The sequence below is a fragment of the Marmota flaviventris genome, chromosome 10 (genome assembly GCF_047511675.1).
Source record: "Marmota flaviventris isolate mMarFla1 chromosome 10, mMarFla1.hap1, whole genome shotgun sequence".
Classification (NCBI taxonomy): Eukaryota; Metazoa; Chordata; class Mammalia; order Rodentia; family Sciuridae; genus Marmota; species Marmota flaviventris.
The window spans coordinates 115,839,278-115,857,380 of NC_092507.1; the positions used below are offsets into that span (position 1 = coordinate 115,839,278).

The window sequence follows — 18,103 nt, forward strand, 5'->3', positions numbered from 1 at the left end:
CACTCTACCAACTGAGCTATATCCCCAGCCCCTTTCTCATCTTCTATTGGAATTTTTTTGCATCTTTTAAACCAATACTTCTATTTATAGATCCTAAGTTAAGTTATGAACATTTCTGAAACTCATTGCATCTTTGCTTAGAATTTAGAGATAATATAATTTTTTCCTTACTAAAAACTGGCCCTAAACATGGTCTCTGACCTCTCTCTGTAAGGACATAACTAAAACTTATTAGTTACTGTTATTATTTACTATTACCTTTCCACTATTAACACCTATCATTATTAGTAATACATATAAATATAAAAAGGTCTATGACATTTATAACTTCAACGTAAGAATGTGTATAAGAGAGCAGAGTGAATGATTGTGTGTTTGTATACGCATAGTAGTCACGTCTTTTCTATACCAAGAAAATCAAAAGGTTTCCCCCGTAACATCCACCTCCTAGGACAACAAATTTCTGTCCATTTCAAATCACTGAGGAAAACTTATGATCCTTGCTTATTTTGACTCACTGCTGTCCCAGAAGACTTTCATCTGGTCTCCTAAGCACTCATACACTTCTAATGCCCACTATAGCCTGTGATGAATATGATGGAAATAAGTAGAGCAAAGAAGCTGAAATTCTCTGATTCTGAAAGAGTACTTGTATCTACCAAAGAAAATCAAGTTTGATTATTTGTCACTCAGGCTCAGTCAGTCAGCCGTTCTCAGTGATGTGGGTTTTTGCATAGTTATTAATACAGCCCCCAAGCTTGAATGAATTGTGTAAATGATTTATTTTATTTGATTTATTTTATTTAATTAATTTCGCCAAATTGCCTAATTAAAATTGAATGTAAGTATCATATTTCAATTATAGTGAAAAATATACATTCTTGAGTAGACAACAGAGAACACTAAAAAGGAGAGAGCTGGGGCACCTGTTCCATTAATCTATGAGTCAACCCTTGATGGGGGGCGGGGAAGGAAAGGAAAGAAGAGGGAAAGCAAGGAGGAAAATCTAGCTGGGAGCCAAAATGATCCAGTGTAATCGTCTAGAAAAAAAAACCCTGAGAAATGCACAGCCCATTCCCAATCATTCTTTGTACCTAGAAAAGTGGGCACTGAATTTCCTTTTTATCCCTGTCACTTACCAGAAATTCCTTTAAGGGGCAGAGGAAGAGTGTTCTCATGTCCAACCCATCACTTGTGTCCAGGCCTCACAAAGTCCCTCCAATGTCCCCAATGCTCAGCAAGGACCTTCAAAGACAAGCAGCTATTCAGTATCAGGGATTCTTTGGAAAATAAAATGTAAGCAACAGATCAGAGCCTGAAAGAAGAGCAGAACAAAGAGAATCTGCCCTAGGACAGAGGCTCTCAGATGCACCACGGGAGTGAGGCTCCTCCATCCATCGGGACTCTTGGCTCCTCCAGATGAGTCTCTATCTTCAGAGGGGTTGACCAGCATGCTTCGTGGTTATTAGAGGTGTGTACTGTGATCACTGGGCTCCTGAGGCTAGTTCCACTGCCCTGGAGACATTGTCTTGGGGTTAATTAGAAATCAGGCTTATTTTGGAAAAATAATGTCATCAGTTTCTCAAAAGTGGCCTTAGTTGAAGAGCCTGGGGACAAGGAGCCATGAGTATAATTAAGGAAGTTGAGTCCATCTGTCAGGGATTCTAAACCACAGTTAAGACTGTAGAGCAGCTGACCAAGTAGAAAATGTTTGTTGAATTTTAAGCCAGGAGACTGGTAGATTTGTACAGTGGCTTTCAACTTTAGGTTTTGCAAAAAATTCAAAATATGCTTTATCACAAATTTATCATTTTGCCCCCAGAAATTCTCATTGGATTTGATTTATTCTTCAAAAACCTAAATCTTTATCAAATATCTAAAATCTGGTTGTGATATATCATTAAATGCTTGTTTTTGTATGAATACATTTGCTTAGATAATGATATACAGTATAGTTGTCACTACCATCCAAACTAATCTGTGAAGTCAGTATAATTCTATTAAAATACCAAAATAAATTGTGAAGTCAAGCAACAATTGTTTTTATAAATTTACTTTTAAGGAAAACACCATTTTGAAAAAGGACAAGTGATACAGGGACTCCTTTTCCTGGTGGTAAGATGTCTCAATAATGAAAAGATCAGGAAACTAGTGCAGGAAAGTGTCAATAGTGTAAAAGTGATAAAAAGGAGAATTTGGAAATTGCTCCATGTGTACGTTCCACCAGAAAACACAAAAATGGAAAATGAGATTGGGCCTTGGCCACTTCAATCTATTTTGTTCTACAGACAGAGTTCATTTCACCAGTCAGAGACATGGCTACAGTGTAAGGGCAGAGAAGAGTCCACCTGAAATGTAGATCTTTTAGAGAATTTCTTATTACTTTTTCTGAAAAAGCAAAACTTAATGCAAGATGGACATACCCTAATATGAACAAAATCACTAATGGCTCAGATCTTTGAGAATGTAGAGCCCTGGCTGAGTTCAAGGAATACTGAAAAGGTGGAAGAAAAAAATCCACAAATATCAATTATATTCATATAATTACTTACAGAAATGAGATTGGCAGAGACTGTATTTTAGTTTCTCGCTTTTGTTATCCTGTATATACTTGTATGTGTTAACCATATCCCTGTTTTGTATAAATAAAGTGTGTTGTTGGTTGATAATAAGCATTATAATTCCCTCTTTAAAGAAAAATCTTGTGAAGAATAACCAGTTCACTGGTGGAACTCTGTGACTTCCATGTTTTGGAGATGGATGGGGGCACTTCACTGTAAAAGGCATATTTATATTATATTCATTATTATTACTTAGGAATTAAAGATGAACCAAGGTGTATGTGGGTGCTGGGTATCCAAAAAGGAAAACTCTGCTCTCTCCATATTTTTTGATTTTTCACATCATATTGATGTTTCTAGATTCTTTTTGGCACTGCTCTGGAGGAATAAAGATCCTAGTAATCCATGGATCTTTACTTGTTTGTTTATTTCTCCAGATTCCCTTGCCAGGAGAGTTTCACAACTGAGGGCTTACATGAGTCATTTGTATGATAGAAGAATAAGAAAACCAGAGTTTTCTGCCTGACACTTGTCCCATGACAGATACAGCTTTTGCCCTTGATGTGAAAATTCCCTGAGAATCTCCCATCAGTGTTGCAATAGCCAAAACCATCTTTGGGAGCTTCCTATGATTCCCCAAATTCTGAATGTCAAGCACATCCTTCTTGACATTGATGATGTTAGCATTTCAACACATATGCAAGTCTAATTCTTCCCTGAAACTCCTATGACTATACATACCTAGAGAGGTTTCCGATTTACTCTCAGAAAGCAATTCTATTTAATCCTACCTCAAACTTTGCAAAAGATCAGAAACTTTCTATTGTATTGTCCATATGTGCAACAATGTTATAAATCCCATTTTATTAGATATCCCAGAGTTTTAGAATTGTAAACAACAAAATGCAATTGTTCTTTGATCAAAAATTCATCACTCACAAAACATTTCAAATTATTACATGCATTATATTGGCAAACAGTTTCCTCAAAGGCAATACAAATTTGTGCTCTCAGTAATTTTATGTGAAGATGCTGATTTTTTTGTGGCATATATAATGCTATTTTTAATTGTCTATGTTCTAGTCCACGAAAAATGATAAAAATTGACTCCTTTTCCATTTCTTTATTAGTGAGAGAATATTTTACATAAATTTATCAGACAACTATCCTTTGGTAATGTTCTACTTATATCATTTTTTTCCTTTTCTTCATTGTGTACTCATATACAAACATAGGAAAGTTATGTCTGATTCATTCTACTATCTTTCCCATTCTCATTCCTCCTCCCTTCCCTTCGTTCCTCTTTGTCTAATTCAATGAATTTCTATTCTTCCCTCTCCAACCCTTTACTGTGTGTTAGCATCCACATACTACAAAGAACGTCAGGACTTTGGTTTTTTTAGGGACTGGCTTATTTCACTTAGCACAATAGTCTCCAGTTCCATCCATTTATCAGCAAATGCCATAATTTCATTTTTTTATGGCTGATATTTCATTGTGTATGTATACCACATTTTCTTTATCCATTTATCTGTTGAAAGGCACCGAGGTTGGTTCCATAGCATAGCTATTGTTAACTGAGCTGCTATAATCATTAATTTGGCTATGTCAATGTAGTAGGCTGATTTTAAGTCCTTTGGGTGGGATAGCTGGGACAAAAAGTGGCTCCATTCCAAATTTTCTAAGGAATCTCCATTTTGCTTTCCAGATGGTTGCACCTGTTTGTGTCCACCAGAAATGTATAAATGAAACTCTTTCTCCACATTCTTACCAGCATGTATCTTGGTATTAATATTGTGTATTCTTGATAATTGTCATTCTGACTGCAGTGAGATGGAATCTCAGTGTAGTTTTAGTTTGCATTTCTTTGATTGCTGGAGATGTTGAATGTTTTTTCATATATTTTTTGGCCATTTGTATTTCTTCTTCTGTGAATTGTCTGTTCATATCTTTGCCCATTTATTGATTGGGTCATTTATTTTCTTTGTGTTATGTTTTTTGAGTTCTTTGTATATCCTGAAGATTAATGATCGCTCTGAGGTGTAGTTGGCAAAGACTTTCTCTCATTCTGTAGGCTCTCTGTTCATGTTTTTGATTGTTTCCTTTGCTGTGAAGATTTTTAGTTTGATATCCTCCCATTTATTGATTATTGATTTTACTTCTTGCATTTTAGGATTCTTATTGAAGAAGTTGGCTCCTGACCTGACATGATGAAGACTTTGCTCTACTTTTTCTTCTAGTAGGCATAGGGTCTCTGGCTTAATGCTTAGGTCCTTGTTGATCCACTTTGAGGTGAGTTTTGTGCAGGGTGAGAGATAAGGGTTCAATTTCAACCTACTACATATGGATTTACAGTTTTCCCAGCATCCTTTGTTGAAGAGGCTATCTTTTCTTCAATTCATGTTCATGTCGCCTTTATCTAGCATTTGAAAACTGTATTTATGTGGGTGTGTCTCTGTGTCTTCTATTCTGTTCCATTGGTTGTGTTGTCTCTTTTGGTGACAATACCATGTTTTGTTTGTTACCATAGCTCTGTAGTATACTTTAGGCCTGGAATTGTGATGCCTCCTGCTTTATTTTTCTTACTAAGGATTGCTTTGTCTATTCTGGGACTCTTGGTTTTCCAAATTAATTTCATGACTCCTTTTTATATTTTTATGAAGAATGTCATTGGAATTTTAATAGAAATTGCATTGAATCTGTATAGTGCTTTTGGTAGTATAAACATTTTGACAATATTAATTCTTCCTATCCAAGAACATGGGAGGTCTTTTCATCTTCTAACGTCTTCCTCAATTTCTTCCTTTAATGTTCTGTAGTTTTCATTGTAGAGGTCCTTTACTTGCTTGATTAACTTGATTCCCAAGTATTTTTTTGAGGCTATTGTGAATGGGATACTTTTTCTAATTTTTCTTTCTGTGGATTCATCATTGCTCTATAGAAACACAATTGCTTTATGGGTGTTAATTTTATATCCTTCTACTTTGCTGAATTTGTTTAAGATTTCAACAAGCTTTTTTGGTGGAATTTTAGGGTCTTCTAAATATAGAATCATGTTGTCAGTAAATAGGGGTAGTTTAGTTTTTCTTTTCCTACTCATATTCCTTTAATTTCTTTCCTTTGTCTAATTGTTCTGGCTAGGTTTTCAAGGACTGTGTTGAATAGAAGTGGTGAAGGAGGACATTCCTATTTTGTTCCAGTTTTTAGAGGAAATGTTTTCAATTTTTCTTCATTTAGAATGCTGTTGGCCTTGGGTTTAGTATAAACAGCTTTTACAATGTTGAGGGATGTTCCTACTCTCTCTAGTTTTCTAGTATTTTGAACATGAATCGATGCAGAGTTTTGTCAAATTCTATTCTGCATCGATTGACAGAATCATGTGATTCTTGTGTTTAAATCTATTGATGTGGTGAGTTATATTTATTGATTTCCATATGTTGAACCAGTTTGCCTAACTGGGTGGAGCCCCACTTGATCGTGTATGCTATCTTTTTAATCTGTTTTTGTATGTGATTTGCCAGAATTTTATTGAGAATTTTTGCATCTATGTTTATAAGGGATATTGGCTTGAATTTTTATTTCCTTGATGTTTCTTTGTCTGGTTTTGGAATTATGGTGATGCTAGAATCACAGAATGAGTTTAGAAAGGTTTCCTTCTTTTTAAATATATTTTTATATGCATATCTAATATTACGAACACTATATGTTGAAAGCAAAGTATTTTTATCTCTAAAATACCTTGGTTATCTTTTGAAACTCAATTGACCACAACTACATGGGTATGTACACACACACAAAAACATATTTTTGATTATCTAAATTTTTGTATACATGTTCATTTTAAACTATAGATGGAAATGATTGGTGCATTACTTTTCATTTAAAAGTTGCCCCAGTTGTCTTTGTCTAGGAACATTTCTGGAAAAAAATTCACAGATCTTCAGAAATTATTTGTAAAATAACTAAGTTTTTCATTATTTGATTTTCAGTCTGATAACATTTATCACAAAAGTGATGCCTACTCATATACCTAACTCCCAATTAAAGTAGCCATAAATACATTCAAAGAAAAGGTCACATCCCTGAACAGAGAATGATGGAAAATAGTCACTTTGGGAAATCTGATAGGTCCTATTAAATTACATACAAATGGATTTAGCTATGCTGTGAATCATAACTTGTTCAATTTTCACCCCCTTGAACAATGAAATTCATCAACAATCAGGAAAAAACAGCAAAATATTTTTTTGCTTAATTTTCTATATTTATGTGCAGAATAACTATTTTCTGAAGTGTTTGAAATGGTCCTGTCTCTTTCTCCTTCACTTGCTTCACCCATCTATCATCTCATACCTCTAACTACAGATGCACTGGGACTTCACCATAGCTAGAGCAAAACAGGATCTATCAGTTCTAGAGTTACTGATTTTTGTTAAACAAATTAAATCTAGAAGAAAAAATGGTAAATGGGTCACTAGGGTATGAAAGAAGTTGAAACTGAGTTTGGGGACTTTGACACAATATTTTCTGTAGAAAAAGGGCAGGGAAATATAAATTAGTTTTGATTTTTTAGCATAAGGAAATAAAGATGATAATTAGCAGCACAGAATAATTTTAGCCACTTAGAATTCCAATGAGTAAAATTACCTTATATCAAATTTGGTAAGAATAAAGGATGAAGGAAAAAATAAAAGGATTCCAAAAACCTGAACAACAGAATCAGTAATGCATATCTTCTAGTTATGTATGGAAACTTAACTTTTTTTTTTTTACAGAAAGAGTATACACTCTGTTCACAAGCAACATGAAATATTTGTGATTGTTGACTCTTACAACAGAAACTTCAACCATGTCACAAAGCGGAAAAGGTAGATAGGATTTTCTAATTGAATACGATAGACATTATAATACTGGACAATAATATAAGAAGGTCTTGCTACCAGAGACCTGTAAAATGCCTGTTGAGTCAAATGGAAAATAATAGGTAAAAATGAAATGAGTTGTAGAAAATAATGTCAATTATAATCCACAATTTATAATATACAGCCAAATTTAAAGGAGTGATTAAAGAACATTTATACCTTAATTTTTACATGAGCAAAAAATTTAGTGACAGTTTTCAAAATATATCATCTCAATGCCATCTAAACTATTTCTGACATTTTATAGTAACTCATTTTTAATAAATATTAAAAAATCAGATGTTCAACTCATAGAATGTTAAAAAATATTTTGTTATTAAAATATAAAAAATTCAAAGGATTTGAAAAAGTATCACTGACAAAAATTTTAAAAATGGAACTTAAATATGATGAAATAGCATGAGCAGTAAATAAGCACCAATTTGACTATATGAAATAGGACACATATTTGCAACAAAAGTACAATCTGCACTGTTAGAAAGCAAACAACCAATGGAAAATTACCAAAAATTATTGTTATAATGTTAATAACGAATATATTACAAAAAGATGGAGAAGATCACTAAGGATCTAAAACTAAAACTAGTTGCAAGCACATATGGATAAAATACACCCAAAATAAAAATTCATTTCACTTCATTTAAAATCAAATTGAGATCATGTACACTCATCAAACTAGAAGCAGTGATTTGGGTTAAATGACCACCAACAAAAATATTCACTAACAAGATTATAAATTAGTTGTAAATTTGCACAAAGAAATTCAGCAAGCTGGATCAGAAACACACACCTGTAATCTCAGCTGCTTCAGAGGCTGAGGCAGAAGGATCACAAGTTTGAGGCTATCTGGACAACTTAGCAAGAATCGGTCTCAAAAAAATACACACACACACACACACACACACATATATATTTATTTATCTGAATGTTTAGCTCAGTGATAGAGCATCACTGGGTTCAATCCCCTATACCAAAAAATGGGGAAAATATATTGTGTTCCTTGAATATATTCATCCACCTTATCCCAGTAATTTCACTGTATGAAATTACCTCACTATAACCGATTTACACACAAACATGTACTTATAGAAAGATAATTTTTAAGTCATAACACAAGATGAAAATATGGGGCTTAAGAGAGATAGTGGTACTTGAACTAGAAGAAGACTATGAACCAGAGGCAGGTGACTTTCATTTGGGTACTTATTCTTCTATTGGGTGACTGTGTGACCTGGGAGCAGTATTAACCTCTCTGATATAATTTTCCCATCTAGAAGGTGGGCTTTCATGAGCATAAAATGCAAAAGCATAGGTAAAGTGCAGAGACTAGCACCAGTTATCCTGGAACCATTGTGTTAATGATAAATTATACTAGTATTTACTTCAAGAGCATCTTTCTGTGTTTGTGTATGCAGATGTACACATAAATGCTAGATTGCAATTAATATTTATTTATTACTTTGACTTGCAAATGGAGCTATGATCTGGAATACACAAATCAATGGGCTGAACAACTGAGTCAGCCTCATCTTAATGGATGATAAACTTTCTTTACCTCTTCTGGCTCCCTGATTCCCATACCTAGTGTTTTTGTCATAAATGATTCTTCTCTAGAGGAAGAACTATAGAATCTGAAGAAGATCAGTGTTTCTGAAAAGAAAAATAAATGTTTCATGACACTCTTTATTTACAGTTTTATTTCCTCGTTAATCATCAAGGCTGAAGGGAGAATTTAGAAGAGAACAATTAAGGCAGGAAATTACATGTATATTTAAAATTTCTTCTCCTGTTCTTGGGAAGGGCAATTGGAGATTATTATACAGAGTTAATTGGGCAGCATGGATACAAGAAGGCATGGTGTTGAGGACAAGGAACAGCTGAGAATTGGTTTATAAACAATTTAGCTGATAAGTGGCAGTCCTGGGGACATTACAATGTACATTTAACCAAGTACCTTCTTACTCGAATTCTATAATGATCCCTGAAAACTTTATAAGTCTCAAATTTCATAGCAAAAAAAGAAAAGAAAAGAAATTTAGTGTGGCAATCCACAGTCTTCTTTCCTTCTGCCAGATTGGATCCCCATGTTTTAATCAATAGAATTTCATGTAGTTCACTGAGCACTCAGTGAGCCATGTCATGACAGCCATGTCTTGCCTAGGCAGTTCCTCTGATGGTTCAAGTCATTTTCTCCCAAATCAGGTTCCTAAGAATTCTTTCAAGTTAACAGATTCACTGGGCACACATTAAGCTTTATCTATTCCGTGAGGTGTTCAGAACACATCAAGAAATAAAACAGAAACTCTCCTCTTGTGAAGCACATATTCTACAAACTCACACCTTTTACATTATTCTAGACACTGACTTTCTTGCTCAATGCTATTTGAGCTTTTATGAAGCAAAAACCAGGTTGCTATTCATTTGACAATAGTTTATGTGCAAGTATCACATATGAATCTCACTCAGTATCTATAAGGAGGCCCTTTGTCTCCTTCATTAGATTAATTCCAAAGTACTTTTTTGATATTATTATGAATGGGATGTTTTTCATATTATTATTTTTTTTTGCAGATTCATTATTGGAGTATAGGAAGAGGATTGATTTATTTATGTTGATCTTGGATCCTGCTACTTTACTAAATTTGTTTATAAGCTCTAGAAGTCTGGTAGAGTTTTGTGGGTCTTCTAAATATAAGATCATGTCATCACCAAACAGAGATAATTTGACCTCTTCTTTTCCTATTTTTATCCCTTTAATTTTCTTCTCTTCCTAATTACTCTGGCTAGAGTTTCGAGGACTATGTTGAATAGGAGTGGTAGAAATGGCATGTTTGTCTTCTTCCTGTTTTTACAGGAAATGCTTTCAGTTTTTTTCTGTTCAATATGATGTTGGTTTGGGTTTACTATATATATTCATACTATTGAGTATATATCCAATATATATGAAATCAGTATGTGAAAGAGATATCTGTACTGCTATGTTTATAATAGAACTCTTCACAATAGCTAAACTATGTATTTAATCTATTTGTCCATCAATGGATTCATAGGTAAAGAAATGGGGTGCATATACGCACAATACAAAACTATTCACCTGAAAAAAGAAGGAAATTTTGGCATTTCTAACAACATGAATCAACCCAGGAAGAACTATTGTAAGTGAAATAAGCCAAGTACAGAAAGACAAATTCCACATGATCTAACATCTATATTGAATTTTAAAAGTCAAACAATAGATGAGAAAAAAAAATGATGATTACCAGAGTGCTGTGGGTATGGGGATAGGGAGGGATGTTGGTCAAAGGGTACAAAATATTTGCTAATGGGAGAAAAATGCCAAAGAGATCTTTTATAAAATCACAGGGGCTATAGCTAATAACAGCATATCACATACTTGAAGACTGCTAAGAGATGATTTGAGATTTATTCATCACAAGCAAAAATAAGTGTGAGATAATGCATATGCTGATTGTATTCATTGAGCAACCACATAATGTATACTTAGATTAAAACATCATGTTATATACAATAAAAATATTTTTATCAATTTTTTAATTAAAGATATTTTCCTGTCTCTAAATAACCCAGATATTTCTTATTTCAGGGCCTATGAATATGTTTCTCCTGTCTAAAGAGATTTCCCCCAATAAATCCCTTTTATTGGACATTCTCACTTACACTTCAGGGTATAGGTGAAATGCCCTTCTACTGGGACAGCAGTAGAGCCAAGCAAGGGCATCAGGGGGGAGTGAGAGGGAAGGGTAAGGGGGTCACTAGAGATTGAAATTGACCAAATTATGTTATGTGTATGCATTATATGACATATGTGGATTCATATGTCACAATGAATCCCACTATTACACAAAAATGTGATGCACCAACAATTCTCTAAATGTCAATTGCTCTGGTATAACAGCCCTATATTATTTAATCTAAATTAGATTTCTTTAGTCTTCCCTCTGTTAAATCAGGTATGCATTCTCTTTTATTAACTAGACTTACAATGATTCTCAAGTGTTTTCCTGACTTTATCTGATTAGTGGGATTGTTTTGAAGAAGACCATAAGATTTATGATGGCAAAGATCCCATATATTTTCTCTCCTCATACTAGGCAGGAGCTAAGGCAGTATATTAAGAACATAATGTAAATTGTTGAAATGATAAGAAATACAAAAAAGTACATCCTTCATGCCATGAAAACATAAAGAAAGGGGAGCCTAATCCTATCACTGGGTTGCCACAGGTAAAAGGGAAAGTTTGGAAAGAGAGGGATGGCTGAGATTGCCTTGAAACATAAGATGGCATGTCTAAGTTATACAAAGAGGAGCTTCTCCAAAGTGAAGCAGCAGTACTCGAGAATACTTAGTCATGACAATATGGGGCCCAGCAAAGTTTTGTTGAGTTTCAGAATGCACAATTAAGCACTTAAGGGAAATGAATAGTGATAACTATAAAAATAACAATGTTGGAGAGAAGGCAAGACTACAGGATAAATTCATGCTCACAAAGGATCCCATTTGACCAGAGATGTTATTGGAGGTGTTTTCCATGGATTTTCTGGTCATTCTAGGACTTCTGATCTTTTCTGCATTAATAATAACTCAAAGCCTTTGCTTAGAATTATTTGAGAAATTTTAGCAATTGATACAAAAGTTGATACAAAGGTACTAGTGTCTTCATATAGAATAAATTAGTATGTGATTCAGGAAATTATGGGGGAGCTGACAAGGTAACAACAGAAAGGATATACATCTGAACAAAAGGTGTATTCTATCAGGATGCTCCAGTCTCAAAGGAAAGACATAACAGTTTAATGTGTAATTTAAAGTGGTGAATGAGGGTACAAAAAGAGTCACTAGGGTTTGTTGCAGAATTGAAGGAGCCAAGGTTGTGCATTTTCTTCAGGAAAGGGAAGAGTCAGTTAGATAACCTGCTTCTGTTCAATGGAGTCGACAGTTTAGATACCATCTTTGCTCTGAGCAATTGTTCTCATCAGCTTTTCTCTCATATTAGTCTTTGAATGACCAGTATCTGTAGTACATTAACATGCAATTAAATTTTTCCTGGAACTGAAAAATACCTTTCCATATCCTCTTAAACTTGTTCAAGAAGCACTAATAGGAGAATGTTTTGCTTCATTGAGAAAAGTGTAAATTGTTCTTATGTTATAGAGTATTGGCATAATTAAATGAGAAACTAGGTAAAAGCACACATTTTGCCTAGCAAATAAAAGCCATGAAGAGTTTAAAATTGATTCTTTAGTTAAGAGGAAACCAAGTCTTGCTCATTGTTCTTTGAAGGGCTGATTTGAATTCCTTATTTCTCAGACTATAGATCATTGGATTGAACAATGGGGTGAGGATGGTATAAGACACAGATATCAGGGTGTCTTGGCTGGAAGAGTAGTTGGACTTGGGCCTCAAGTAGATGAAGGAGGCACAGCCATAGTGGACAGTTACCACAATGAGATGGGAGGCACAGGTGGAGAAGGCTTTGTATCTTCCAACAGAGGATGGGATCTTTAGAATGGCAGAGATGATGCGGACATAGGACACCAGGATGAGTAGCAGTGGGATAACTAAGACCAATACACCCAGCATGAAGATGACCAACTCAGTGAGGCAGGATTGGTGAGATGCCAGTTTGAGGACAGGGGAGATGTCACAGAAGAAGTGATGCAGTTGGTTGGAAGAGTGGAAGGGCAGGTGAAATACCAAAGATGTGATGATCTGAGCCACAGTGAAGCCACAGGCACAAGCAGCGGCCACTAATCCCAAGCACACCCCATGGCCCATGAGCACTGTGTAGCGTAGCGGGTTGCAGATGGCCACGTAGCGATCATAGCCCATGGCTGCCAGCAGGAAGGAGTGAGAGCAGCCCAGGAAGAGGAAGGTGAACATCTGGATGGCACAGCCCAGGAAGGAGATGGTCTTCTTCTGAGCCAGCAGGTCCACCAGCATCTTGGGCACAATGACAAAGGTATAGCAAGTCTCAAAGCAAGAGAGAACTGAGAGGAAGAAGTACATAGGGGTATGAAGGGCTCTGTCCAGCACAATGGTGGACATGATGATGGTATTGGTGCCCAGTGTGAAGAGGTAGACGAGCAGGAAGACCACGAAGAGCAGCCTCTGGAGGCTGGCCAGAGCTGAGAAGCCCAGGAAGACAAATTCTCTCACCCAGGTCTCATTGATCCACTCCATAGACAGCAGTTCTACACAGGAGTGCCAGGGACAGAAGTGGAGGCCAGGACCCAGGAAGAAGAGCAGAAAAGTACAGGATCCTCAGCATGAAGCTGGCATGTGACAAGTATTTCTGGATATTTGATAGAATTCCTTTATTTTCTCTTTAAAACATCTGCTGAAAGAAGAATTGATGCTAATATACTATAGAATATTTAGTGGCTCCAGTTGGGAGGCTATTTGTAAGTGAAAGACGGTTCATATTTTTAGCCCAGGATTATGCTGGTGCCTAACAGATTACCCTTTTATCTTTTATGTGCCTTATTATTTTTTTGCTCAATGTAAACTAAAGGAAACTAACTCTCTAGAAGTGAAAAATGTTAACTTCATCTATCTGAACCTGATCAGAATGTAGAATGAAGGATAAAATTCACCAAATTATGCTATGTGGATTTATGTATAGATCTTAATGAATTCTACTTTTTTTATAAACCAGTTAGAAAACCAAATAAATAATCAGAAGGAGAATTGTAGAGTAAAGCAATAGAGGAAGGCATTGTGATATGCAAGGGATTAAAATGGAGCAAATTATGTTATTTCATTTATGACTCTTATGTTAGTACACAAATCAATAAAAAAAATTCAGATTCATTTCTGACAGACTGACCAAGAGCACTACTGGAGGCTCCACAAACCAGTGCAAAACTCAGAGATGGGCAGAAGATACCATTAAAGAAAATACATATTTTTCTTATTCAGGAAAAGAACAGTCACCAGGTGGTAGAGAGAAACTCTAACTTGGTGACATTTTCCTGCACATGGCAGTTTTTCCAGTCTGAGTTTCCACATGGAATCCCAGAGTAATTGAGCTTTTCAGCAGTGTCTCACATCTTGCCTCAGAATGACAAAGAGAGTAGGACAATGGACATTGGAGAGGTTCCGAGTCCCTGCTAGAAAGCTCCACCTTTGCTGTAGTGGTAGGTCAATAAGGCAACTTTTGCAATTTCTGATGCTTGAACCAGTTTGTAAAGTGGTAGAAAGAATTATTTCTAAAGTGATTGTTAGGCCTTTGATGATATTATTTTTTCCATGGGTGCGTATTCCCACTGCCTGACCTGATAATAAATAATAAGGTTTTCCCTGAATCATCCACTACGTATTAGCTATGTACAGTCTTCATTTATTTGTGTCTGAGGGTTTAACATCATTTCATACTGAGGAATTATTGTCATATTCTACCATATATTAATTTTATTTTTACAACTTTTTAGCCCATAGTAACACACATCCTTTTTCTAGACACTAACTTGAACTATGAACATTTCTGAAATTCGTTGCATCTATACCTTGACTTTGGAGATAATAAACTTTTTTCTTTCTTACTTTCTAAAAACGGGCCCTAAACACAGTATATGACCTCTATCTATATCACTACAACCTATTATTATTTACTATTGCTATTACCACCTATCATTATTAATATTTTATCACTATTACATATAAAAAAGGACATTTATAACTCCATATTAAGCATGTGCATGTCTGTGTGTGCTTGTATGTGTGTGTGCATGTGGGTGTATATACTAGCTATGTCTTTTCTATACTAAGAAAGCCAAGTTTCTGAACATAACACCCACTTCCTAGGATGCCTCTGTCCATTTCAAAACACTGAGGAAAAATTAAATTTATGATCATTGTTTATTCTTGGCTCATCATTGTCCCAGAGACTTTCATCTGGTTTCCTGAGGACTAATTCACTTCTAATGCTCACTCTATCTTGTGTTGTAAAAATGTAGAACACAGAAACTGAAATTCGCTCCTTCTGAAGGAGTCCTTCTATCTACCAATACTAAGGAAAATTAAGTTTAATTATTGTCACTCAGTCTTATACAATCAGCTGATTCCAGTGACATGGATTTTTACATAGTATTTACGTGAATCCATGGCTTGGATGAAAAGTGTAATTGATCATGGTCCTTTTATGTGATGTGTAGAAACCTAGCATCAGAGCATCTGAGAATTCAGCCCCATCTGCTGATGAGCACATCAGAGACCACACATAGTATGTTATCTGCAGTCCTATGACAGAAAGATATATAAGAATGAAAATTAGAATTTTCTTGCAGCCAAATGTCTACAGTTATAAAGTGAATATGAAAGATCTCTCACTTAGGAGTGACGCTATCTAAATCTTTAGGTTTCTAGTTGTGCATTTCAGGGAGAAGCACTTATTATAGATATATGTTCTCTCTAGTCTAAAGTGAATGGTGTGAACAAGAAGTGTAATAAGCTGTTAGATGCATGGAAGGTACTGAAGCCAGAGGGTCTTTGAGTAACATTTTGCAGAAGAAGTTTTGACCTAAGAAAATAGTTTAATACAATGGTCTTTAGGAGTTTCTAACCCAGAGAATCAAGGATTCTCTAGCTAGTGGATGTCAAAAGTCCCCTTATGATATTCCAGAATCCATGAATAGAATTCAGGTCATGATCCTTGCAGATGATAGTTCCCTGTCTTGTGTTTCTATATTCTCAAAAGTTTCATTGTGGTTTCATATAATCTGGATTTAAATGAATACTCAATATTGGAGGAAACTGGATATACTCAAAAAGAGAGAAATCTACTGAGCTCTTACATATGAACATTTTGAGAAATTCTAACATTTATCTTAGGAAAAGAATTCAGTAATGAGCTAAGAGAAATTACACAGACAGCCTCTGAGAGTAATGAAGTAGAAAATTTATATTTTTAGATGTCCACCAAAATGTTTAATTTCTCCAAACAGCCTAATTAAAATGGAGTGTAAGTACCATATTTCAATTATACCTAAAAACTTATTCCATGAGTAGACAGCAAGAGATGTAGAGAAGTGGGACACCTATTTCATCTAATCCATGAGTCAACCAGTTGGGGAAAATAAGAGGAGAGAATGGAGGAGGTGAGGGAAGGGAAAAGAAGGGAAGAAAGGAATCTAGCTGAGTGTTGCAGTACAATCATGTAGAGAAATTCAGAGAACTATGTAGAGCATTCCTAATCACTTTTAGTACCTGTGATGAAAAGTAGCCCCCGATTCTCCTTTTTATCCCTGTCACTTACCAGAAATGGCATCAGTGATCTCCATGAGGGGTGGAGGAAGAGTGTTCTCAACCACTACCTATCTCTCAGGTCCAGGACCTGCAAAGTCCCAGACTAGAGCAATGTTCCCACTGCCCAGCAGGGACCTACATTGCTTTCCCCTTTCCAATTAAGAGACAAGCAGCTGTTTGGTATCGGGGATTCTCTGACAAGTAGGATGTGGCCATATATCAGAACCTGAGAGAACAGCAGAACAGAAAGAATCTGCCTTAGGACAGAATCTCATATGCATCAAGGGAGTGAGTCTCCTCCATCCATCAGGACTTTCAGCTTCTCCAGATAAGTCACCCTCTTTAGAGGTAGGGACCAACACAGGTCATGGTTATTAGAGGCAAGTCGTATGATCACCAGACTCCTGAGACTAGTTCTACTGCCCTGGAGACATTGTCTTGGGTTTATTGGAAAGCAAGTTTCTCAAAGGTGGCCTTAGATGAAGAGCCTTGGGAAAGGAGCCATTAAAAGTATAATTGGCCTGTGTATGCAAAGGAAGTTGAGTCCATCTGTCAGGGATTCTAAAGGACAATCTAAAGGAGAGTTCACCACAGTTCAGACTGTAAAGCAACTGACCAAGTAGAAAATCCTCATTGAACTTTAAGCCAAGATACTAGTACATTTGTACAGGGGCTCTCAACTTTAGTGTTTGTAAAAATTCAAAAGATATTTCATTATGAAATTCATTTTTCAGGCTTCTGCCCCCAGAATTTCTAATTGTAATTGATATATTTTGTAAAAACCTAAATCTTTATCAAATATCTCAAATCTGGTTGAGGCCTAGCATTAAATTGTTTCTTGTTGTATGATTATATTTGTTTAAAAAAACCTATGGGGGCTAGGGATGTGGCTCCAGCAGTAACGCGCTTGCCTGGCATGCGCAGGGTGCTGGGTTTGATCCTCAGCACCACATAAAAATAAAATAAAAGATGTTGTGTTCACCGATAACTGAAAAATAAATATTTTAAAAAATTCTCTCTCTCTCTCTCTCTCTCTCTCTCTCTCTCTCTCCCTTTAAAAAAACAAAACAAAACAAAAAACAACAACAACAAAAAACCCTATGCACTATATATACAGTTGTCACTACCATCCAAACTAATCTGTAAAGTCAATATAATTGTACTAAAATTCCCAAATAAACTGTGAATTCAACTTAACAATTGTTTTTCTAAATTTTCATGTAAGTACAACACCATTTAAAAAAGGACAAGTGATGCAGGGACTCCTTGTCTTGGTAGTGAGATGCCTCAATAATAAAAAAGACCATGAACCTGGTGCTGGAAAAGTTAAATAGTGTATAAGAGACAAATAGAAGA

General features: G+C 35.5%; 1 protein-coding gene across 1 annotated transcript; it reads right to left on the bottom strand.

Annotated features, from left to right (window-relative positions):
• Positions 1-12,742: 12,742 nt before the first annotated feature.
• Positions 12,743-13,684, bottom strand: LOC114082731 (olfactory receptor 10K1-like). The gene has a single exon (XM_027923829.2). The coding sequence runs from the start codon at positions 13,682-13,684 to the stop codon at positions 12,743-12,745; it is 942 nt and encodes a 313-aa protein (XP_027779630.2).
• Positions 13,685-18,103: the final 4,419 nt, after the last annotated feature.

Bases quoted from the DNA above. Each gene is read 5' to 3' on its own strand.
- LOC114082731 (XM_027923829.2), bottom strand. From the start codon at position 13,684: ATGGAGTGGATCAATGAGACCTGGGTGAGAGAATTTGTCTTCCTGGGC.